The 26,945-nt window shown below is 39.2% G+C and overlaps 1 protein-coding gene across 1 annotated transcript in view; it reads left to right on the top strand.

Moving 5' to 3' along the window:
• The window catches only part of agps (alkylglycerone phosphate synthase), a 102,083-nt gene that overhangs the window by 63,887 nt on the left and 11,251 nt on the right, over positions 1-26,945 (top strand). The window contains exons 15-19 of the mRNA XM_061880185.1: positions 1,477-1,546; positions 2,007-2,068; positions 7,568-7,657; positions 14,742-14,841; positions 14,914-14,971. Of these exons, the coding sequence (XP_061736169.1) occupies positions 1,477-1,546; positions 2,007-2,068; positions 7,568-7,657; positions 14,742-14,841; positions 14,914-14,971 (380 nt within the window). The remainder of the gene's footprint in view (positions 1-1,476; positions 1,547-2,006; positions 2,069-7,567; positions 7,658-14,741; positions 14,842-14,913; positions 14,972-26,945) is intronic.

Genomic DNA, 26,945 nt, shown 5'->3' with positions numbered 1-26,945 from the left:
TGAGATATTTTTTGGGGCAAATGTTGGATATTTTGTGTTTGCCGTATAAAAAACTGAGATGTTTTTGTTTTTTTTAAAGAATGGCCTAAAACGAACAAACAAAAAACATAAACAAAACACAATTTATAATTGACAGATGGATCTGAAGTTAATCTCCAGACCATTGTGTTAAAAGTAAACAGTAAAAAAAAATATATGTATATTTTTTAACGCTTTAATGAGTAGGACCCTTTTGGATCAGTGTGTTTTGTTTTTAAGTGTCATTGCACAAAAAATAATAGTGAATTAAAATCAATGGTGTTATGAGTTGTTGACCTTTTTCCGGCTCCAATTATTATATAATCTCAAATATTCTACTTACAAATTTTATCGGGTGAAAATATTGCATATTTTGTGTTTTTTTTTCAATAAAAAAAACATGGTTTTCTTTGACAAAAAGAGCATACAACTTAAATCTTTAAAAACGTCATATTGACAGATAGACCTAATGTTGATCTAGAGATTTAAAACTTGAATAATCCATCCATTTTCTACCGCGTATTCCCTTTTTCGGGGTGGCGGGGGGCGCTGGCTACAATCGTAATAAAAATAATAATACTGAATAATGACACATTTTTTACTTTTTATTTTTACCAAAACCCTTTGGGGTCCCCGGGATCAAGCTTGAGTGGAGGCTTAAATGTATATTTTTTATACATTTATTGTATCGGTTTTTAAAATAAATGGACCCCGCTTGCTTGGATTATTCAGTGTGCGGCCCTCAGTGGAAAAAGTTTGGACACCCCTGTTTTAAAGCATTTATCGGCCGATGATATCGGCAGTCTGATAGTATCGGGCATCTCTAGCTCTGCGCATGATTCTGTGCAGTGCTCCATTAGAATGTAGCTGCACTTCGATACTAAAATGATCATTTGTGAAGGCTCCGTGAAGTAAAATATGTACTTGGAGGAGAAGTCGCGACAACACAATATATTGATTCTTTATGACTATTTGCTATTATTGATTCTTTATGACTATTTGCTATTATTGATTCTTTATGACTATTTGCTCTTATTGTCTCAGCTGGTGGACTGACCTTTTAATAAGCAGCAATCGCATCATCAGAAACGTGTCAGGTAGACATGACATATTTAACTTTATTACATTATTTCAACTAAATGGCCATCAAAGCAAGTGCCGCTGATGGATAAGTGCACATCCGTGGGGGATATTTTCTCGTGGTGTTGGAAAGCGGCCTGAATCGATAAAGTGATTTTCTAATGAGCTCGGCCTGATTAGTTTGGGTTCTGGATGAAAATTTGATTACACACCGGAGGTGATCGATGTGCGGATGACCTGCGGCGAAGCTCACAGCGCGGCCCCATTGATCTGTACATTGTTGGATTGACGGGCTCGCAGGCAGCTGTTGTGAAAGCGGCCCACAAAGCTCAAAGAAGGCCTTGTTGAATATTAACCCTGTTATCTTTTTTTTTCCAGAGGCCTGGCAGCTGGAGAGGACAATGGGCAGAGGGGCTACATGTTGACCTTTGTCATCGCTTACCTCCGGGTGGGTCACTGCTCTGGCTTTTTTTTTTGTTTTTCCTTCCACAGGCTGTGCTGATGGGCAGGTGGGCCGGGCCTCTGACAGTAGAGATAGCGTAGCGAGGAACACAAGAAGCCTGCAGAATGTGACCTCTAAGGCTCTTGATTTGTTGTGGTCACATTTATTGTCAGGGGTTTTTTCCACCCTGGAGTGTATCTCTTTTCTTACAGAGAATTAAGATGTTTTCTTTTCACATTGAAATGCTGAAGCACAAGTCAAACCCATTCATGTAGTTTCTATGTGTTGAAGTACCTCCGACTATTTATCATTTAGTTTGACACCTAGAGAAGAGACTACACATTCATCCTACCTTGTCATAGTTAGCCATCTCTTGCAGTTGTCTCAAAAATAGCTACATGTGCATGAATATCATTTTAAATTGACAGTAAAAGTATAATGTAGTCCGTGTTCTTCTTTTTAAAAGGACTTGGGAATGGACTACTATGTGATAGGAGAGTCATTTGAGACCTCCGTACCCTGGGACAGGTAAATCATGTTTTGTTTTTTGCATCACTCATCCCTCTCAATTTCTTCAAGCACTTCCATCAGCTACTTGAATGAAGACTAAAGCAGGGGTCTCAGACACGCGGCCCTCGAGACGTTGATAGGAAAATTGAATGTTAATGCGACCCGCAAGTTTTATATGAATGGAGCTTGACAGCATCATACTTGCCAACCCTCACGATTTGTCCGGGAGATTCCCGAGTTTCAGGACAACTATTCTCTCAAATTTCTGTCGATTTTCACCCAACAACAATGTTCAGGGGCTGCCATAATCACACTGTTTTTAGCGCCCTCTACAACCTGAACTAACAGCGCGCCAGCCCAGTCTTCCGTTGTTTCTGGCTTCTGAAGACACACGAAAGTGACTGCAAGACATACTTGATCAACAGCCATACAGGTCACACTGAGGGTGGCCGTATAAACAACTTTATCACTGTTACAGATATGCGCCACAGTGTGAACCCACACCAGACAAGAATAACAAACACATTTCGGGAGAACATCCGCACCGTAACACAACATAAACACATCAAAACAAATACTCAGAACCCCTTGCAGCAATAATTCTTCCAGGCTACAATATACACCCCCCCCCCCCCTTTCCGTGCGTCAGTGTGACCTGTATGGCTGTTGATCAAGTATGCAGTGCATTCACTTTCGTGTGTTTTCAGAAGCCTCATACAACATATGGCAGGGCTGGCACGCTGTGTTTATGATGAAAAGGCGGACGCGATGACATATTGTAGAGGACGTTAAAGGCTGTGATATCACGGCACACCCTTAAAGGCCTACAGAAATGAGATGTTCTTATTTAAACGGGGACATCAGGTCCATTCTATGTGTCATACTTCATCATTTCGCCATATTGCCATATTTTTGCTGAAAGGATTTAGTAGAGAACATCCATGATAAAGTTTGCAACTTTTGGTCGCTAATAAAAAAGCCTTGCCTGTACCGGAAGTAGCAGACGATGTGCGCGTGATGTCACGGGTTGTGGAGCTCCTCACATCTGAACATTGTTTACAATCATGGCCACCAGTAGCGAGAGCGATTTGGACCTAGAAAGCGACGATTTCCCCATTAATTTTAGCGAGGATGAAAGATTCTAAAAGTCGGAGGGGTGTGGCCACGGGTGTGGTGACCGCCAGTGTCTCTGAGGGAAGCCACAGAGGAGAAAAGAGAGTCGCTGCTGCCTCTTTTCACACGAGGAACGACGCGATTTCCGCTCATGTCTACGGTAAGAGCCGACTTATTACCGAAATTTTCTCACCGAAACCTGCCGGTTGACGTGGTCGGGAAACATGTTCGCTTGACCGCTCTGTTCCATAGTAAAGCTTCACCTTCAGGAATGTAAACAAGGAAACACCGGCTGTGTTTGTGTTGCTAAAGGGAGCTGCAATACACTGCTTCCCATCTACATCTTTCTTCTTTGATGTCTCCATTATTGATTGGAAAAAAATGCAAAAGATTCAGCAACACAGATGTCCAGAATACTGTGTAATTATGTGATTAAAGCAGACTACTTATAGCTGGGATCGGGCTGGAAAAAAATGTCCGCTACAATCCGAGACGTCACGCGCACTCGTCATCATACAGACGTTTTCAACAGGATACTTCGCGCGAAATTTAAAATTGCAATTTAGTAAACTAAAGCGGCCGTATTGGCATGTGTTGCAATGTTAATATTTCATCATTGATATATAAACTATCAGACTGCGTGGTCGGTAGTAGTGGCTTTCAGTAGGCCTTTAATATTGTTGGCCGTGTGAAAATCGGGACAAATTCGTGAGAATGGTCGCCCCGGGTGATTGTCGGGAGGTGCACTGAAATTCGGGAGTCTCCCGATAAAAATCGGGAGGGTTGGGAAGTATGTTGCTAGGGCGGGAAAGCCATTCAAAGAAGGTGAATTCCTTAAAAAGTGCATGTTAAATTTTTAAAGAAATCTTTTCTCGCGGCCCAGCCTCACCCAGACTTTGCATCCTGTGGCCCCCAGGTAAATTGAGTTTGAGACCTCTGCTCTAAAGCCTCTTATCTTTTTAGTCCCTCTTACAGTAGGCCTCATCCCTGGGTGGATCTCACACGAGAGGAAGGTTGGGGGGGTTTTATCATTTTGCAACGTAGTCTGTTGTAAATTATAGAAAGCGCCACGCTACTTAGCAACTGATGATGTAGTCAAAGTTACAATTTCCACAAAACACATTTTAAAATATTCAACACTGTCTGGGGGCTTAAGTAGACAGCACACCCCCCGATTCGTCTCGTTTCATGTGTCTCGTAAACCGTGACGACTCCTATAAAATCATATAAACATGATCAATCATATAAAAATAAAGCGGATCTAACATAATAGTGTGAGAGTCCAGTCCATAGTGGTTCTAACAGTTAGATCCACTATGGACTGGACTCCCACACTATTATGTTAGATCCACTATGGACTGGACTCTCACACTATTATGTTAGATCCACTATGGACTGGACTCTCACACTATTATGTTAGATCCACTATGGACTGGACTCTCACACTATTATGTTAGATCCACTATGGACTGGACTCTCACTATTATGTTAGATCCACTATGGACTGGACTCTCACTATTATGTTAGATCCACTATGGACTGGACTCTCACACTATTATGTTAGATCCACTATGAACTGGACTCTCACACTATTATGTTAGATCCACTATGGACTGGACTCTCACTATTATGTTAGATCCACTATGGACTGGACTCTCACACTATTATGTTAGATCCACTATGGACTGGACTCTCACTATTATGTTAGATCCACTATGGACTGGACTCTCTTACTATTATGTTAGATCCACTATGGACTGGACTCTCACTATTATGTTAGATCCACTATGGACTGGACTCTCACTATTATGTTAGATCCACTCTGGACTGGACACTCACACTATTATGTTAGATCCACTATGGACTGGACTCACACTATTATGTTAGATCCACTATGGACTGGACTCTCACACTATTATGTTAGATCCACTATGGACTGGACTCTCACACTATTATGTTAGATCCACTATGGACTGGACTCTCTTACTATTATGTTAGATCCACTATGGACTGGACTCTCACTATTATGTTAGATCCACTATGGACTGGACTCTCACACTATAATGTTAGATCCACTATGGACTGGACTCTCACTATTATGTTAGATCCACTATGGACTGGACTCTCACTATTATGTAAGATCCACTATGGACTGGACTCTCTCACTATTATGTTAGATCCACTATGGACTGGACTCTCACACTGTTATGTTAGATCCACTATGGACTGGACTCTCACACTATTATGTTAGATCCACTATGGACTGGACTCTCACACTATTATGTTAGATCCACTATACACTGTTCTCTCACAAGATTATGCCAGAGCCACTCGACGTCCATTGCACCCGTTGCCCAAGAGCGTGGGAGGTCATCTGTGATCCCCTCCAAGGTTTCTCATTTTCCCATTGGGTTGAGTTTTTCCTTGCCCTGATGTGGGATCTGAGCCGAGGATGTCGTTGTGGCTTGTCAGCCATTGATTTAGGGCTATATAAGTAAACATTGATTGACTGATTGATAAAAAGAGGTACCAATAGGTAAGGAAAGTTAGTTTTGCATAATAGTTCCCTATTAATACAGTAGCTGTATTTTTTAGTGCCAGCTCCCACAAGCTGAAACATATCATGCCATATCCAGCGTATAATAATGGACCTTGAAATGAACAGTTCTAGGGTCAAACCGTCGCCATCTTCCTTAACTGGCATGTAAGTGCAAAAATAAGTAAGCCGCTGTCAGTGAAATGTAAAAAATAACTAAACAAACGTGAATCTGCATTAGTCATGTTTCTTTTGTTGGATGCGCTTCTTTTCTTAACAGCCCTTGTTCAGCATACACGCCGTGTTCATTTGGGAGGCTCACTGAAGCCAAGTCCATTGCGGTCTGACTGATGTCTCGGGGGACGTCATGCATCAATAATGCTTCAAACTCTTCCATTAATGCAACATGAGCCACTGGTGCAAGTCTCACCGACTGCGGTAAGCCAGGGGTGTCCAAACTTTTTTCACTGAGGGCCGCACACTGACAAATCAAAACAAGTGGGGGCCATTTTGATATTTCTTATGTTAAAAACCAATACGATATATGTACAAAAAAATATCAATTTGGGCCTCCAAAAAAAAAATACAGAAAATGTGTCATTATTCAGTATTATTATTTGTATTATTGATAGGCGCCAGCGCCCCCCGCGACCCCGAAAGGGAATAAGCGGTAGAAAATGGATGGGATGGATGGATATTATTCAAAGTTTTAATCTCTAGATCAACATTAGGTCTATCTGTCAATATAAAGTTATTAAAGATTTAAGTTGTATGCTCTTTTTGGCAAAGAAAACCATGTATTTTATGGAAAAAAAAAAAAAAAAGTAATATTTTCACCCCCCAAAAATTTTAAGTGGAATATTTGAGATTATACAATAATCGGAGCCTTAAAAAGGTCAATAACTCATAAGATTTATTTTAATTCATTATTATTATTATTAGCAATGACATTTAAAAACAAATTACACAACAATTATTGGGGATACAAAAGGGTCCTACTCATTAAAGTGTTAAAAAATAAATTATACATTTTTTTAACTGTTTACTTTTAACACAATAACCTCCAGATAAACTTCAGATTATAAGTTTTATTGTTGTTTGTTTTTTGTTTGTTTGTTTGTATTAGGCCCTTTTTTTAAAAAACTAAACAAAAAAACAGCTCACTTTTTTACATAGCAAACACAAAATATGCAATATTTTCCCCAAAGAATATCTCAAAGTGGAATATTTAATGTGACGTTATTGGAGCATCGAATAGGTCAATAATTCATAATGTCATTCATTTTGATTCATTATTATTTTTTAAAGAAAGAAACGGCATGCATAGCAGCTTAGTGTTATTAGAGTCAACATTGCAACATTTTCTTGTTACATTTCACCTGTTGGCTCTTTTATGACACTTATGTATTTTTGTTTGTTTTTTTAATAGTATTTTTACAATGTGCCGTGGGGCCGTTAAAAAATGGCCCCCGGGCCGCACTTTGGACACCCCTGCAGTAAGCTCTCCCCGTTGTGGTGGTGGCGTGCGACGCTCCCTGTTGTGTAACATGGCTGACGGGAGAGATGAAGGGAGCAAGTGACCGAAGCGAGCACATAGGTTTGGCTCATTACCCATCCACCTTGCCATCCTCCACATGGCTGAACATGCCGAGAGCCGGCGGCCATTTCCGCACCAATGAGAACGGCTCGTGTGGTGTTCTCCGTCTGAATCTACCTCCTCTTTCTTGGGCTCCTTCTTTTTTCTAATATATGTTCACAGAAGTCTTTGATTGCATTATGTGCAGTAAATGGCCCAAAAGGTTTAACACAACAAAGATGTTTAGAATTGTGTCAATGGCCAAGTGTCTCACTTTTTCTCTCACTTGCAGGGTTTTGGATATTTGCCGGAATGTAAAAGCTCGCATCATCAAAGAGTGCAAAGACAAAGGAGTCCAGTTTCCACCATTATCCACATGCAGGTAACATTTGGCATTTTCTCATATCTGTGACATTTTGACAAGCAGTTTTTGATTATTTGACATCAAGTTGATTTACAAAGTCTCTGATCAGCTGAAGTAGTACCCCATTTTTCGGATTATAAATCGCTCCGGAGTAGGGCTTGGCGATATGGCCTTTTTTTAATATCTCGATATTTTTAGGCCATACGATATATATAACGATATTTTGCCCTGGCCTTGAATGAACACTTGATGCATATAATCACACACAGTATGATGGTTATATGTGTCTACATTAAAACATTCTTCTTCATACTGCATTAATATATGCTAATTTTAAACGTTCATGCAGAGAGGGGAATAACAACTAAGTCAATTGAGCAAAGGCGTGTTTATTAAAGTTATAAAGCAATGGCACAAACATTCATGTCATTTCCAAAACAGAAAGTGCAAGATTGTCAGAGACATTTTAAAGGCCTACTGAAATTAGATGTTCTTATTTAAACGGGGATAGCAGCTCCATTCTATGTGTCATACTTCATCTTTTCGCGATATTGACATATTTTTGCTGAAAGGATTTAGTAGAGAACATCCACGATAAAATTCGCAACTTTTGGTCGCTAATAAAAAACCTTGTCTTTCCCGGTTGTGCGTGACGTCACGGGTGTGAGGGCTCCTCACATCCTCACATTGTTTATATCGTGAGCCACCAGCAGTAAGAGCAATTCGGACCGAGAAAGCCACAATTTCCTCATTAATTTGAGCAAGGATGAAAGATTCGTGGATGAGGATATTGATAGTGAAGGACTAGATAAAAAATATAAAATAAAATAAAAAGCGACAGCTCCGGGCGGCGGCAGTGTGAGCGGTTCAGATGTAATTAGACACATTTACTAGGATAATTCTGGAAGATCCCTTATCTGTTAATTGTAGCTCGGTTGGTAGAGTGGCCGTGCCAGCAACTTGAGGGTTGCAGGTTTGATTCCCGCTTCCGCCATCCTAGTCACTGCCGTTGTGTCCTTGGGCAAGACACTTTACCCACCTGCTCCCAGTGCCACCCATACTGGTTTAAATGTAACTTAGATATTGGGTTTCACTATGTAAAGCGCTTTGATTCACTTGAGAAAAGGCACTATATAAATATAATTCACTTCACTTCACTTCTAATAGTGTTTTAGTGAGATTGTAAAGACATACCTGAAAGTCGGATGGCTGCGGTGAACACGCCAGTGTCTCTGAGAGAAGCCGAGGAACCAAGCTCACAGCTGCCTTTTTTGACAGCTACTGCAGGAGGACGCATAATCCACTGATGTCTCCGTTAAGATATATATCACAATTTTCCCATCCAAAAACATGCTGGTTGACGTAGAGAAACATGTTCGCTTGACCGCTCTGTGTTAAAGCTTCACAACAAACCAAGAAACACCGGCTGTGTCTCGGTGCTAAAGACAGCTGCAATCCACCGCTTTCCACCAACAGCATTCTTCTTTGACGTCTCCATTATTAATTGAACAAATTGCAAAAGATTCAGGGACACAGATGTCCAAATTACTGTGTAATTATGTGATGAAAAGAGACTACTTTTAGTGGTGCTGGGCTAATATGTCCGCTCCAACCAATAACGTCACAAACACACGTCATCATACGTGTCATCATTCCGCGATGTTTTCAACAAGAAACTCCACGGGAAATTTAAAATTGCAATTTAGTAAACTAAAAAGGCCGTATTGTCATGTGTTGCAATGTTAATATTTCATCATTGATATATAAACTATCAGACTATTCTTTTAAGTTAAGTTACATTTCTCAAATAAGGGTGATATCTGCTTATTTTCTGTCTAATTAGATAATTCTTCTCACTAAGCAGATTTTATGTTAGTGTTTTACTTGTTTTTAAGTATTTTGGTCCTAAATGATCTCAGTAAGATATTACAGCTTGTTGCTGAGAGTTGATGACCTATATTGAGTAAAACATGCTTGAAACTAGAATATCAAGTGTTGCAAAGCTGTCATCAACACTCACAAGTATAAAAGTACTTTTTTAAAGTAGTCGTTTTTTATATCAAGAAATGAAAAAAAAATCATGACTTTGACACAATTGTGTCTTATAATTAAAACGGATGACAGCAAAATGGACTTTGCTGTTTTATTTTCAATGAAACAATAACAAATATGTACTCATATAGTAGTACAGTTGCACAGTACAGTAAACTGACAGGTAATATTTAAACATTTAACTTGTGACATTTCTAACAATTTTGAACAGAAATGGTTAATGCACATTCAGATAAATTCTTCCAAATTACAATTAAACATTTTTCGGCCGGGGGCCAGGGTGTATATACAGTATGTGCATTAATTAGACTTAGACTTCCTTTTTATTGTCATTCAAATGTGAACTTTACAGCACAGATAAGAACAACATTTCGTTACATAAGCTCATGGTAGTGCTGGATTAAAAAAAAGCACAAAGGTGCATATATAATTAAATAAATATATATAAATAATATATAAATATATACATAAAATAAATAAATATATATAATTAAATAAATAGATTACTGTACAGATAAATATATTGCACTTTTTCACATGCGTCCACATTTATGGATGTATTTTATATTGTCTTTTTTTATTGACTGAAAGAGCACGCAGTTGGCGCGATGATGTCATGTTCTCGATGGGAAAATGCATTTTCTAGACCGTATGATTTGCCTAAACGGCTAGGAGACCCCGAGAGTAACAAGTGGTTGCCTTTCCATTAAGAACAATATATTAGTTTTTAGTATGTCTGCTGGTTTCAAGAAATGTAATGCTGAGTGCATATCATGATGTCAAGATAATGGCACTAGCATTTACTCCATTTAAGAATATTTTTCAACATATTGAGCAAAAAGGTCTATTTTTTTCTTCCAAGAAAAGTGCACTTGTTGTTAGTGAGAACGTTCTTATTTTAAGGGGTTTTGGAAAGTCTTGACAAGCCAAATTTTCTTGTTCTATTGGCAGATAATTTTTCTTAGTTCAAATAAAATACCCCAAATGTTTCTATATTTTTTTCTTGTTTTTGACTTTTTGCAGTGCACTTTTGCAATGCACAATCTCCTAAAAAGGCAGCATCAAGGGTGATTATCTAAGATGGCAGAGAAAGTAAAAAAAAAAGACTCTCCAAGTAATTGCCAACCGAACAACACACATTTAAAGTTTTTAGAAACAAGAAAATTGTTTTGCACCAATATACTAAAAAACAGTTAGTTGCAAAAGGAAACTAAATCTACAAATTAGTCCAAAAAATAATACATTGATTAAAAAAAAAATAACAGTTTGGTACGGCCCTATATTTATTATTTCATTAAAAGAACAGCTTCCAAGTCATGTTGATGCTACATTGAGCTTGTCATTCTGTCTTGCAATATGACGTCAGTCACATAACCTCCTAGTTTAGCCACTTACATTTTATGTTGAAAGTTGCGTGCAATGCTTGTTCAAACTTAACTGCACACTGTTCATTTCGAGACATGAATTTACCTAATTGCAAACATTTTTTTGAACATTAATCCAACTTGCCCTAAAAGAGAAATAGATGTGTTAATGCTGTTTAAACTGGCTGGTCCTTCCACATAAGTCGTGTACGTTGGCCACAGCCTGACGACCAGACGGCGAGCAGGCTGCTGCTCTACGCTGGCGGACAGATTAAGCCTCACCCTGATTATGCCACAGTTATTCATTTCCCGGCTACGGTCTGTCACATGATTGATTTGTCCATTTAACCTCTGGAGGAGTCAGCGTGCCAGGTGATGGGCCATGTCAAAGGAACAAAGGCCTCGGCAGGGAGCAGAAGCAAGAGACTCTGAGAGCTAAAACATTTATCTTTACTATGAATGCTGCTTTATTTTTTTAATTTACAAGTAGCTACATGGCTTGTATTTTATTGAGTCTCTTTTCCAAACTTTAGACACTTCTCAGTAAACCACAGTGCATCCGGAAAGTATTCACAGCGCTTCACTTTCCACATTTTATGTTACAGCTTAATTCCAAATTTTAATACATCAAAATCCTCAAAATTGTACATAATGACTATGTATAAAAGTTGTTTTGCTTTTTGAGATGTTGCCATGCATCCATCCATCCATCTTCTTCCGCTTATCCGAGGTCAGGTCGCGGGGTCAGCAGCCCAAGCAGGGAAGCCCAGACTTCCCTCTCCCCTTTTCACTTGGTCCAGCTCTTCCCGGGGGATCCCGAGGCGTTCCCAGGCCAGCCGGGAGAGATAGTCTTCCCAACGTGTCCTGGGTATTCCCCGTGTCCTAAACACCTCCCTAGGGAGGCGTTCGGGTGGCATTCTGACCAGATGCCCGAACCACCTCATCTGGCTCCTCTCCATGTGGAGGAGCAGCGACTTTACTTTGAGTTCCTCCCGGATGGCAGAGATTCTCACCCTATCTCTAAGGGAGAGACCCAAACTCATTTGGGCCGCTTGTACCCGTGATCTCGTCCTTTCGGTCATAACCCAAAGCTCATGACCATAGGTGAGGATGGGAACGTAGATCGACCGGTAATCTGAGAGCTTTGCTTTCCGGCTCAGCTCCTTCTTCACCACAACTGATCGATACAGCGTCCGCATTACTGAAGACGCCGCACCGATCCGCCTGTCGATCTCACCATCCACTCTTCCCTCACTCGTGAACAAGACTCCGAGGTACTTGAACTCCTCCACTTCAGTGGAGATGTTGCCAATCTATTAAAAATAAAAATACAACAAAATCACAACAGCCTTTGCCATGGAGGTCAAAAGTGAGATCGGGTGCGACCTGTCTCAACTGATCATCCTTGAGATGTTCCTACAGGTTCATTGGAGTCCACCTGTGGTAAATTCAGTTGATTGGACATGATGTGGAAACTTAACAGTGCATGGCAGCGCACAAATCAAGAATGAAGCCGAAGGAATTGTCTGTAGACCTTTGAGACAAAATTTTGGTAAAGGCTATAGAAAAGTATCTGCTCCACTGAAGGTCCCAATTAGCACAGTGGCCTCCATCATCTGTAAATGGAAGAAGTTTGGAACCACCAGGACCCTTCCAGGAGATGGCCGGCCGTCCAAACTGAGCGATCGGGGGAGTAGGGTCCTTGTCAGGAAGGTGACCTAGAACCGGATAGTCACTCTGTCAAAGCTACAGCATTCTTCTGTGGAGAGAGGAGAATCGTCCACAAAGACAATCCACCAATCAGGCCTGTTTTGGGGAGTGGCCAGACAGAAGCCATTCTTTGTAAGTTTTTTGCCAAAATACACGTTAAAGACCCTCGGACCAGAAACAAAATTCTCTGGTCTGATTAGACAAAGATTGAACTCTTTGGCGTGAATGCCAAGTGTCATGTTTGGAGGAACCCTGGCTCCGCTCATCACCAGGTCAATACTATCCCCAAAGGATGGTGGTGGCAGCATCAGTCTCTGGGGATGGAACTGGGATACTAGTCAGGATAGAGAGAAAGATGAACGCAGCGATGTAAAAAGACATCCTGGATGAAAACCTGTTCCAGAGCACTCTTGAACTCGGACTTGGACGACGGTTCATCTTTCAGCAGGACAACGACCCCAATCACAAAGCCAGAATATCAAAGAAATGGCTTCAGGACAACTCTATAAATGTCCTTGAGAGTCCCAGCCAGACCCTAGACTTGAATCTGATTGAACATCTCTGGAGAGATCAGAAAATGGCCGTGCACCGACACTTCCCATCCAACCTGATGGAGTGTGTGTGTGTGTGTGTGTGTGTGTGTGTGTGTGTGTGTGTGTGTGTGTGTGTGTGTGTGTGTGTGTGTGTGTGTGTGTGTGTGTGTGTGTGTGTGTGTGTGTGTGTGTGTGTGTGTGTGTGTGTGTGTGTGTGTGTGTGTGTGTGTGTGTGTGTGTGTGTGTGTGTGTGTGTGTGTGTGTGTGACCATTTCCTTGTCTCTTACGTGAATAAGATCAATTATATTATTTAATATTTTACGGTAATGTGATAATAATTTCACACATAAATCGCTTCAGAATATAAATCTATGAAAAAAAACTGATTTTTAATCCAAAAATTACGGTAATAATGATGGTTTAAAAGAACAGATTAGGATAACTTTGGTAGCTGAACTTTTCCAAATTGCTGGCATGAGCTGACAACAACAACACAATCACTGCGTGTGTGTGTTTGTGTTTTTTGTGTAGCATAATGGAAGTTTATTCCATGGGAGCAGGAAAACCACATACCTGTTATATACAGCAGCTATATTTCTTCAAATGGATTAATTGGGGCGTGGCTTTTATCTGAGCAGACACCACTATTTGACAAAACGAGTTAAATTCATTTTTTTAGTAGCAACAACAAAGTAATGAAAACATTTCCATTTTAATCAGAAACGTGTCAAGTTTTTTCATTTATAAAAAAAATAAGATAAATTACTCTTTTGAATTTGGATTAACCATGATCAATCACAGCTTATTATTCACTTGCATAATTGCAATTAAGTTTAAAAAAACCGTAATATTTGAACACAAATACAATTTTATTGTCCGAATGTCATCTAGGAACATTTTTTTAAATATTTTACTGCATGCACTTGAATGCACGTCATTTATTTGCTGAAAACTGGGTAAGTAAAGTCCCGAGTGAAATGTGTCATTGAGCACACGAGTGGGAGTCTCCTAAGAAGTCATCTTTGCACTAGCATGTGCTTTGACTTGATCACTGACCCAATAACAGCCTGTGCCGCTTTTCAGGTAACCAACTGTGGTTAAGGTGAAGAGCATGTATAAATTGTGTGATTTATCTGCGTGTATACAAGCTTAATGTGATCAACTTCTGTGATTCAACCCGTTATTTTTGACAGCCTTAGTATTATCATATAAAACATGGAGTAAATTATTACAATAAAATCTTATTAAAAACCAATTGTATTCATTACTATGAAAGTTTGCTATCTATAAGCAGGTTTCAAACCAGATTTAATACAGATGTGATCTACATTGTATTTGAATTATTTAAAGTGAAGTGATTTTTTTTTTACCTGTCAAATGTGATCCAAGGTTTCAAAAACCAGCAGCATTGAGTTTCTTTAAATGTCTACCTTTCTTTTTCAGGGTGACACAAACCTATGACGCCGGGGCCTGCGTCTACTTTTACTTTGCCTTCAACTACAGGGGTCTCTCCGATCCGGTGCTCGTGTATGAACAAGTTGAGGTAGGTATACTATTGGAAAAATATAGTGCCAGTGGGTGGTTCCAATTATTGTCATTTTCCAAATTCTCCCAGCATGCAGCTCGAGAGGAGATCCTGGCCAATGGAGGCAGCTTATCACATCACCATGGAGGTATGGCAGGAGGAACACCATCCTTTTAAACAAGAGCATATACCTACAATACACTCAAAGGCCTTAAAAGGGAACGGCACTTTTTGGGGAATTTTGCCTGTTTGCAATCATTATGAAAGACAGGACGACGAATGGATTTTTTGTAATGCATTCTAAATATTAAATAAACGTAAATAAAAGTCCACTTACAGGGGAGCCAATGGGAGCTCTCCACTATTCCGCCCATAAAATCAGAAAAATGACCATTCAAAAAGCGCCAACAATACTCTATTTACATTTTGGGACTTGAATATTAACCAAATATTAGATAGATTACATTAGATTAGATAGTACTTTATTTATTCCGTCAGGAAAATTTAAATTTTCAGCACAATCCCATTCAAGATCAGACAAACATTACAGGGAGACAGAACAGGATCGCTGACGGGTCTGCCGTCTTCCAGCGCCCCTTACAAAAAAGATGAGATACAGGTAAACAGGGGGGGGGGAATGGGAGAAAAAAATAAAATTAAAAAAATCGGTCTTAGCCTGGGCCCTGGAGAGGGGGTGCAGACTGAGGCCAAGGGAAAAAAACAACTCATAGCCATAGAACACATCCCTCTTACATGTGTGTAAGAGGGAAACATCTAACATCAAAGAACAAAGAGGACATTAAAGTAGCAGATACAACCAGAAATTTCTACATACAGCTATGAATATAAAGTGATAAAAGTGATATTTTTAGTATAAGCGCTAAGGCAGACAAATTATTTTTAGTGTCTATGTAATCATTTCCGTTGTCCCTACGTTTACATCATCGAGTGGTCTGCTGTTTCCTCGCTTCCCTGCTCCCCTGCTCCCTGTAAGTTTATTTTAGATCATAAATCATGCCTCTCACCTGGAAAGTAGATGAGAATATAATCCGACAAGTTGGGACACTTTGACCACCAATTAGCACCTGGAACTGGCGAGAACAACACGAAAAGCGCTTTTTCCCACTAGGCCCCACCCTGGTTTTTCACAAAGATTACGAGACATTTTTCATCTAAATATTGGAACATCCCAGCAGTCAGCATATCAATGACAGCAGACACTGCACAGTAAGTGATGTTTTATTATTTTCATAAAGTCTGCAGTGATCAGAAATGCATACTGCGTTTTTGAAAGTAATGTGCCACGTATGCTTAAAATGATAAAAATACGTAAATATTAAGTGAAGTGAAGTGAATTATATTTATATAGCACCTTTCTCTCGTGACTCAAAGCGCTTTACATAGGGAAACCCAATATCTAAGTTACATTTAAAGCAGTGTGGGTGGCACTGGGAGCAGGTGGGTAAAGTGTCTTGCCCAAGGACACAACGGCAGTAACTAGGATGCGGAAGCGGGAATCGAACCTGGAACCCTCAAGTTGCTGGCACGGCCACTCAACCAATCGAGCTATACAGCTATTGTAGCTATATTAAATGCTATTGTCAATGTGCCTGTTACAACATTACATATATACTGTATTTTTCGGAGTATAAGTCGCACCTGCCAAAAATGAATAATAAAGAAGGAAAAAAACATATAAGTCGCCCTGGAGTATAAGTCGCAGTTTTGGGGGAAATGTATTTGATAAAACCCAACACCAAGAATAGACATTTGAAAGGCAATGTAAAATAAATAAAGAATAGTGAACAACAGGCTGAATAAGTGTAGGTTATATGAGGCATAAATAAGCAACTGCTATGTTAACCTAACATATTATGGTAAGAGTCATTCAAATAACTATAACATATAGAACATGCTATACCTTTACCAAACTATCTGTCACTCATAATCCATAAATCCCATGAAATCTTATACGTCTAATCCCTCACGTGAATGAGCCAAATAATAATATTTGATATTTTACGGTATTGTGTTAATAATTTCACACATAAGTCGCTCCTGAGTATAAGTCGGCCAAACTATGAAAAAAACTGCGACTTATAGTCCGAAAAATCCGGTACTTGCATTATAAACATAATAGGCAGAATTGAACGGCTCCCATAGGCTCCATTGTAAGCGGACTTTTGATCAAATGCATTTAATATTTAGAATGCTGCATTAAAAAAAATCCATTTGTCATATTGATCGTGAATAATAGGCAAAATTCCCCAAAAAGTGCAATTCCCCTTCAAAAGAGAACTGCACTTTTTTACATTATACACCCCCGCTAGCACCAAATCCCCTCTGTGCGTCGGTTGAGGTGGGCGGGGTTAGGGGGGGCGGGGTTTGGTGCTAGCGGGGGTGTATAATGTAGCCCGCAAGAGTAGGGATGCATGGGATTTGGGGTATTTGTTCTTATGTTGTGTTACAGTGTGGATGTTCTCTAGAAATGTGTTTGTCATTCTTGTTTGGTGTGGGTTCACAGTGTGGCGCATATTAATAAGAGTGTTAAAGTTGTTTATATCACAACCCTCAGTGTAACCTGTATGGCTGTTGACTAAGTACGCGTTGTAGTCACTTGCGTGTGTTAACAGAGGCTTACTATAAAATGTGACCGGTCGGCACGTAGACCGCGTGGTGTAAAAGCGGGCGCGACGACATGTTGTAGAGGGTGTTAAAGGCATTGCCATCACTGCACACCTTCAATATTGAAGTTCAGGTGAAAATTGGTATATGTTATCCCCCGGTGATTTCTGAGAGAGACACTAAAATGGTGACGTTTGACTCCGTTTCACCGATCAAACAGAGCCAGGCGGTCACATGATTAACTGCACTTTTTTAATTTTTATAAACCTTTATTTATAAATTTCAACATTTACAGACAGTTGAAAATAATAGCCAAAGTACAAAAACAGTACAAAATAGTATAAAAACCGTTTCAAAACAGCGCCAGGGGGTTGTAACTTCAAAGTAACTAAAATAGTATGCAAAAAATATACATATATAAAATAAACAAAGTGCAAAGCCATAGGCTCACTCAATCTCAGTAAATAACTTAAATTTGGAACACAGCATCATCGTTTTCACAGCTTTTTGCTTGTTAGAGGTAGAGAGTGTTTTAATGTGGAGTTCTAAATCTTTTTTAAAGGCACAAAAAACAGGTCGGGTTTGAGAAACTTACATTTATGAATATAAAACTTAGCCAATAGTATAATGAAGTTGCAAAGGTAAAATTTATTTTCAAATTTATTTTCAATACATTGTAAAACCAGAAGCGGTAGAAAATGGATGGATGGATGGATATTATTGTTTTAGTTGCTTAAGAGATATTCCTGGCTCTGAATTTGTTCATTGCTATTTTTATGTTTTTGTGCATTACTTGTTGCCGTCGTCCTTATAGGCCTACTGAAATGAGATGTTCTTATTTAAACGGGGATAGCAGCTCCATTCTATGTGTCATACTTCATCATTTCACCATATTGCCATATTTTTGCCGAAAGGATTTAGTAGAGAACATCGACGATAAAGTTTGCAACTTTTGGTGCTGATAAAAAAGCCTCACCTGTACCGGAAGTAGCAGACGATGTGCGCGTGACATCACGGGTTGTGGAGCTCCTTACATCTGAACATTGTTTACAATCATGGCCACCAGCAGCGAGAGCGATTCGGAACAAGAAAGCGACAATTTCCCCATTAATTTGAGCCAGGATGAAAGATTCGTGGATCAGGAAAGTGAGAGAGAAGGACTAGAAAAAAAAAAAAAAAGACTATACAGTGAGAGCCATTCAGATGTTATTAGACATATTTACTAGGATAATTCTGGAAAATCCCTTATCTGCTTATTGTGTTACTAGTGTTTTAGTGAGATTATATGGTCGTACCTGTACAACCTGAAGGTCGGCCCCGCACCTTTCTTCAGCACCAGTCGACGGGTGGTGGCGATGCCCATCTCTGCCCTTCGCAAGGGACCCTCTTCGAAACACGGTCTTTCGAAATGATCGCTGCATAACACACTGTACTTTGTGTGTGTGTGGTCCAATCCAACCGTGTTCGCTTGACCGCTCTGTTTCATAGTAAAGCTTCACCGTCATCTTTCGAGAATGTAAACAATGAAACACCGGCTGTGTTTGTGTTACTAAAGGCGGCCGCAATACACCGCTTCCCACCTACAGCTTTCTTCTTTGACGTCTCCATTATTCATTGAACAAATTGCAAAAGATTCAGCAACACAGAAGTCCATAATACTGTGGAATTATGCGATGAAAACAGAAGACTTATAGATGGGAACGGTGCTGGAACAAAATGTCCTCTACAATGCGTGACGTCATGCGCACCCGTCATCATACCGCGACGTTTTAGCATGATACTTCCGCGCGAAATTTAAAATTGCAATTTAGTAAACTAAAGCGGCCGTATTGGCATATGTTGCAATGTTAATATTTCATCATTGATATATAAACTATCAGACTGCGTGGTCGCTAGTAGTGGCTTTCAGTAGGACTTTAAACGAACAGGTTACTCAGTACTTGAGTAGTTTTTTCACAACATACTTTTTACTTTTACCCTAGTAAATATTTGGGTGACTACTCCTTACTTTTACTTTAGTAATACATCTCTAAAGTAACAGTTCTCTTACTTGAGTACAATTTTTGGCTACTCTACCCACCTCTGGTCCTTAGATTGTGCAGGTGTACCTAATATTGTGGTGCCTTACATGCAGTAAGTCATTAGACTGTGCAGGTGTACCTAATATTGTGGTGCCTTACATGCAGTAAGTCATTAGATTGTGCAGGTGTACCTAATATTGTGGTGCCTTACATGCAGTAAGTCATTAGATTGTGCAGGTGTACCTAATATTGTGGTGCCTTACATGCAGTAAGTCATTAGACTGTGCAGGTGTACCTAATATTGTGGTGCCTTACATGCAGTAAGTCATTAGATTGTGCAGGTGTACCTAATATTGTGGTGCCTTACATGCAGTAAGTCATTAGACTGTGCAGGTGTACCTAATATTGTGGTGCCTTCCATGCAGTAAGTCATTAGATTGTGCAGGTGTACCTAATATTGTGGTGCCTTACATGCAGTAAGTCATTAGATTGTGCAGGTGTACCTAATATTGTGGTGCCTTACATGCAGTAAGTGCGTGGGCAGCACATTGCAGCATTCCTGCCCCCCGTCATGCTGCAAAGGCACATTTTCTCCAAGATCCTGGGTCAAAACTGTTTCCCAAGCAGATGCGACTTGGATATTCTGTTCATCTCAGCAGTGACCAAATGAAACGTGAATAGGGGAGGGTGGCCCCAGCAGTGAAACGGCTGCCTTATCTATATTGCCATCCGCCTGGCTGTTTTCATACATCACTTCAGGCTATTCATCACGCTTGTCAAAAACAGTATGCGGCGCATCAGCTGTGATATTAAATTGCAATTTTTCCCAAAGGCAGGGACGGGTTCAAAATTAAAAGATTGCTAATAAAAAGGAGGCGGTGGGGGCCAGAGTAAATGTGTTGCCGGTTAAATGCTGACCTCCAAACTGTGGTCCGGGCCTGGAGAGGTGGCGGGTAGGAGGAGGGGGTTGGGGAGCTATTGATGCAGCTCCTGGGTGCGAGGCCCACTCTGTAATTGTGATTAATAACAGCCGGGCTCGCTATCTGGCCGCAGACACAGCAGTTTGTCTGGCTACAATCAGCCGGTGACAAATGGAGCTACTTTCTCAGGGTTTGGTGTATCAAAGCAAACAGATGTAGTCAAGGATGGTCAGGTTGGAGGGCACCGCTGGAAATACACTTTTTTTATGTTGAGTAATTCAACACTGTCTCTGCAGGACATAATACAAAGCTAGCATGCAATTCTTGCTACGAGGCGTCTCACTCTCGACTCGTACTGTTTGTGTGCGGCTTCTAAAGGAAGCAGTGTGGCACAGTGACTCAGTGTTTGGCACGCTTGCCTCGCAGCAAGGTCTCTGGTCGCATTCTGGGCTCGCAGGCCTTTCTATAATGTTTGTATGTTGTCTTTGTATTGCTTTGGTACTTTGCTTGCTATTCAATCTTCACACATCATACGTCTGGCTCATGCTTCTGACTGGTGACTGTTTGTTATAGTTTATTTATTATTTCATCTCCACTGCGACAGAAATCTACAAGTTAAAGGATAGAGCTTTTAATTTTCCTTTTTTTATTTACACTGCAAAAACTGAAATCTAAATAAGATTGAATATCTCAAATAGGGTGATATTTGCTTATTTTCTGTCTGATAAGATCATTCTTCTCACTAATGAGATTTTATGTTAGTGTTTTACTTGTTTTAAGGGTTTTGGTCCTAAATGATCTCAGTAAGATATTACAGCTTGTAGCTGAGATGTGATGACCTATATTGAGTAAAACATGCTTGAAACTAGAATATCAAGTGTTGCAAAGCTGTGTCATCAACACTCACAAGTATAAAACTACTTTTTTAAAGTAATAATCTCTTACTTCAAGCATGTAAAAAAAATCATGATGCTGAGCACATATCATGATGTCAAGATAATGACACTAGCATTTACTTCATTTAAGAATATTTTTCAACATATTGAGCAAAAAGGTCTCATTTATTCTTTCTACCAAGAAAGGTACAGATGTTATTAGTGAGAATATACTTATTTTGAAGTATTTTGGGGTTCATTGAGGTTAGCTAATTTTACTTGTTTTGGAAAGTCTTGACAAGCCAAATTATCTTGTTTTATTGGCAGATGATTTTGCTTAGTTCAAGTGAAATACCCCTCATTTTTGTATTTTTTTTGCTTGTTTTTGAACACTGACCTTTTGCAGTTTAACTAGGTAAAAAAACTTGAGATTAAAATCTGTTTTGCAAGAGCGACCTGGCCAAGAGGGCAGAAAAAACTGATTTCATAAATAAATGCAACAACAAAAAAACAGTACCATTCACACACTATAATTAAAAGTGCACATAAGCATAGAAAACATGCGTTTAGAGATGTACGGTAATGGCTGTTATGCCGATATTCCAATATTGTTCAACTCTTAATTACCGATACCGATATCAACCGATGCCGATATATACAGTTGCAGTGCAGATACAAAAAGTCCACAAAAATAAGGTAAACAACTCATGAGGGAAATATTAAAGAACACAAACGACATTAAAAAGAGTACAGAGCTGATGCCACCAGCTGCCATACAGCAATCAAAGTCAAATTCAACCAAAAACCTGAGCAATGAATAAACAAACACCCACTTACACCACAGTGGTTTCTGCAGTCCTCCACACCATCGTCTGCGGGGACGGGGACAGCACCGCCACAGACCGGAACAGACCCAACAAAGAAACCAAAAGCGCGGACTCTGTCCTAGGCTGCCCACTATGTCTTGTTCGCAAGGATGGGTGAGAATCCGTCTAGGGCAGACCTGGGAAAATTAAGGCCTGGGGGCCACATGCGGCCCGTTAAGATTTGCAATCTGGCCCCCCGGGCATTCCCAATTTATTTTTTTAGATCTTTAAGATAGAAAGTGTAGCTGCCATTATGGTGTGCAGCTATGTTTTCTAATGACTTTATGTGTTGAACTATACAAAGTATTTTAGTGGTTGGAATCTGCACTTTTGTATGATACACTAGTTACTCTGGTAATTCAATTAGTTACTAGGTCATCTACGTCACAGCAGCTCAGACGAGGCACCAAGCAGTGTGGGCGGGGAGCGTTTCCACAGAGTGTTTCCAGAGTGGCCAGCCTAAAATGTGGGTGTCAGGGACAGATGCGGAAAGAGATTTTTACAACAAAGTTCTAAAACTTAGAGATATATCAGATTGTAGGTGGGGTTCTTTTTACCCTTTGCGTTCATATTTCGTTGTTTGTTGCGTTTCGCTTGATTGTAAATATGTCAATGGAGAGGGGGTGTGATGTTCATATGTTGTCAATATTCAGTGTTTTATCGTTCATAGAAAAGTGTAACATTCCAATACGTTTTTTAAGGCGGGCTGTCATAACATTTTTAGCATTCAATCAGACATTATTGTGAGGTTTTGTATTAGTGTTCCTAAAAATAGATACACCGGCCCCCAGACACATTTTGTTTCTCTAAATTTGGCCCCCCGAGTCAAAATAATTGCCCATGTCTAGGGAGACCAAAGTGTCCGATACATACCCGTTCAGCATCCCGACGCTCCCAGCCTCGTCTTTTCCTCCAGTTTGTCCACACAGAAGCTGATGTGGCAGAGAGCCAGCAGGTGGTCTCTGGTGCAAATATGGCCATGGCCAAAAGGCTTCCCCAGGCAGATATACCCCGAGAGAGAGAGACCGAGGGTACTATAGACACTGAGCAGACAGGACCTTCAGCAGATGGATTAAACCGATTCATGACTTTGTAATGGGCGGGTTTAATTTACAGTTCGATTGATCCTGGCACCAATGCACCATATCGTTTAAATGTATTATGTTTTTTGTTACACACCCACAGAGTAGTCTTTGTAGTAGTCATGCCTTAATTGACCTCATTCATGGTGCCAGAAAAGCCTCCCACTCTCCTACAAGCAAAACAATTTGTTCCGCCCACCTACTGCCAACATGCTACATAATCCTAGTGTTGCATGGACTAAACACTGGCTTCTGTATTGGATCGAGCTAAAAACTATCTAGCAACTAATGTATACCCTCTATCAGGGTGTCCAAAATAAAGCTCAATTTCATTTTGTAAAAAATTAAATTATTTCATTAATGATGCAATGAATACCTTAGTTGCTCAGACAGCAATGTGTTTACACCAGTTTACATTGTGATATGTGGTTCTTTAATGGGGAACAATGTTTACATAATTTGCATTCATTTAAGCCAGGAGTTCCCAAACTTTTTGACCCGGGGGGCGCATCGTGTTAAAAAAAAATGGCCATATATATATATATATATGTATATATATACACTAAATAACATATATAACACATATATATATACTATATAACCACTAGGCCATCTACTCAGTGGCCTAGTGGTTAGAGTGTCCGCCATGAGATCGGTAGGTCGTGAGTTAAAATCCCGTCCAAGTCATACTAAAGACTATAAAAATGGGACCCATTACCTCCCTGCTTGGCACTCAGTATTAAGGGTTAGAATTGGGGTTTAAATCACCATAAATGATTCCCAGGCGCAGCACCACTGCTCCCCTCACCTCCCAGGGGGTGATCAAGGGTGATGGGTCAAATGCAGAGAATAATTTCGCCACACCTAGTATGTGTGTGACAATCATCGGTACTTTAACTTTTAACTTTAATATATATATATTTTTTTTTTTATTTTTTTTTTTTGTGTGTGTGTGTATATATACATGTATGTGTATGTATATATTTATATATATATACATACACCATATATACGTATGTGTATATATATATATATACACATACATATATATGTATATATATATGTATACACATATATATGTATGTGTGTATATATATGTATGTGTATATGTATATACATATATACACATACGTATATATATATATATATATATATATACATCTTTAATCCGTCTCATTGCAGATGGGACAAACAGCCTTTTCCTTACACTGAACAAAAAATAGCATGTCCACTGATGTTTAAATGTTTAAAAACTCTACACTCAGAGATTCAACATTTTCCCAAGCAATCCGCCATTTTTTGCCTCGTGCACTAATCGACTGAAAGAGGGTGCACGTGATGACGTCACGTTATCGATGGGAAAATGCATTTTTAGACAATATAATTTGCCTGAGCGGCTAAGAGACCCCGAGAGTAACAAGGGGTAAAAAATGGATTGATGCTCGAAAGGACAGATTAAAAAAATAAAATAAAATAACTTTTTTTTTTTTAGTCTTGACTTCCCGCGTGCCGGATTTTGAACGCTGGCGGGCCGTACTTACCCCACGGGCCGTAGTTTGGGGACCCTTGATTTTAAGCTAGCTAGCAAGCTGGTGCAGGCCGCTTGGTCCGTTAGTTCAGTGTTTTTCAATCTTTTTTGAGCCAAGGCACATTTTTTTTGTTGAAAAAAATCCGGAGGCACACCATCAGCAGAAATCATAAAAAAACGACACTCAGTTGACAGTAAAAAGTCGATGTCACAATTGTTGGATATGACTTTAAAGCATAACCAAGCATGCATGACTATAGCTCTTGTCTCAAAGTAGGTGTACTGTCACCACCTGTCACATGACTTATTTGGACTTTTTAGCTGTTTTCCTGTGTGTAGTGTTTCACTTCTTGTCTTGCGCATCTATTTTGTTGTTGATTGTCATGTCGTGTACAGATGTACTTTGTGGACGCCGTCTGCTGCTCCACACGCTGTAAGTCTTTGCTGTCGTCCAGCTTTATGTTTTTGTTTACTTTGCAGCCAGTTTAGTTTTAGTTTCGTTCTGCATAGCCATACCTTAGCTTCAATGCATTTTGTTCATTATTTTGGTTTAAACATTAGATACCTTTTTACCTGCACACCGCCTCCCGCTGTCGTCTGCGTATTGGAATCAGGACAAACCATGTTCCCGACATCTACAAAGCAATTAGCTACCTGCTGCCACCTACTGATATGGAAGAGTATTACATGGTTACTCTGCCGAGCTCTAGCCAGCACCGACCAAATTCTCTGGACACAACTAGAATGTGTCGTCAACATGCATTATCGCGATATAACGATTGAATTAAAACAAGTGTATATTGTATCTTGTCTATATAGCAACCATAGCTGCAACTGCTAGAATCAGTCTCAACTTGTTTGTGTTCTAAGGAAGAACAGACTGAGGAATTAAGGCTACATCCACTCTATATCAACTCATGCACAACATCCCATTTGTTGTTCAAATGTCTCCCCAATATAAAAGTCAAACTATCTTTGTGTAATCCTGTGTGACCAGGTCGCCCGTAAGGACCAGATGAGTCGCCCGCTGGCCTGTTCTAAAAATAGCTCAAATAGCAGCACTTACCAGTGAGCTGCCTCTATTTTTTAAATTGTATTTATTTACTAGCAAGCTGGTCTCGCTTTGCTCGACATTTTTAATTCTAAGAGAGACAAAACTCAAAAAGAATTTGAAAATCCAAGAAAATATTTTAAAGACTTGGTCTTCACTTGCTTCTTATAACTTTCAAAAAGACAATTTTAGAGAAAAAATACAACCTTAAAAATGATTTTAGGATTTTTAAACACATATACCTGTTTACCTTTTAAATTCCTTTCTCTTCTTTGCTGAAAATTTAAATCAATGTTCAAGTAAAATTTATTTTTTTTATTGTAAAGAATAATAAATTCATTTTAATTTAATTCTTCATTTTAGCTTGTTTTTTCGACGAATAATATTTGTGAAATATTTCTTCAAACTTATGATTAAAATTCAAAATAATTATTCTGGCAAATCTAGAAAATCTGTAGAATCAAATTTAAATCTTATTTCAAAGTCTTTTGAATTTATTTTTAAATTTTTGTTCTGGATAATCTAGAAGAAATAATGTTTTGTCTTTGTTAGAAATATAGCTTGGTCCAAAATGTTATATATTCTAACAAAGTGCAGATTGGATTTTAACCTATTTAAAACATGTCATCAAAATTCTAAAATTAATCTTAATCAAGAAAAATTACCAATGATGTTCCATAAATTATTGTTTTAATTTTTTCAAAAAGATTTGAATTAGCTAGTTTTTCTCTTCATTTTTTTCGGTTGAATTTTGAATTTTAAAGAGTCGAAATTGAAGATAAACTATGTTTCAAAATTTAATTTTTCTCCTCTAAAGTGTTTTTTTCATCATTTATTCGCTACAAAAAAAAACCTTCCGTAAAAGGAAAAAAAAATGTAGGACAGAATGACAGACAGAAATACCCATTTTTTAATGTACCGGTATATAGATTTATTTATTAAAGGTAAATTGAGCAAATTGGCTATTTCTGGCAATTTATTGAAGTGTGTATCAAACTGGGAGCCCTTGGCATGAATCAGTACCCAAGAAGTATCTCTTGCTTTCAAAAAGGTTGCTGACCCCTGCTTTAAAGTCATATCCAACAATTGCGACAACGACTTTTTACTGTCAACTGAGTTCCGTTTTTTAATGATTTCTGCTGGTGATGTTTTTC

Source organism: Nerophis ophidion, linkage group LG19 (genome assembly GCF_033978795.1).
Source record: "Nerophis ophidion isolate RoL-2023_Sa linkage group LG19, RoL_Noph_v1.0, whole genome shotgun sequence".
In the NCBI taxonomy this organism is placed as follows: domain Eukaryota; kingdom Metazoa; phylum Chordata; class Actinopteri; order Syngnathiformes; family Syngnathidae; genus Nerophis; species Nerophis ophidion.
This window is presented reverse-complemented; position numbering and strand designations above follow the sequence as displayed.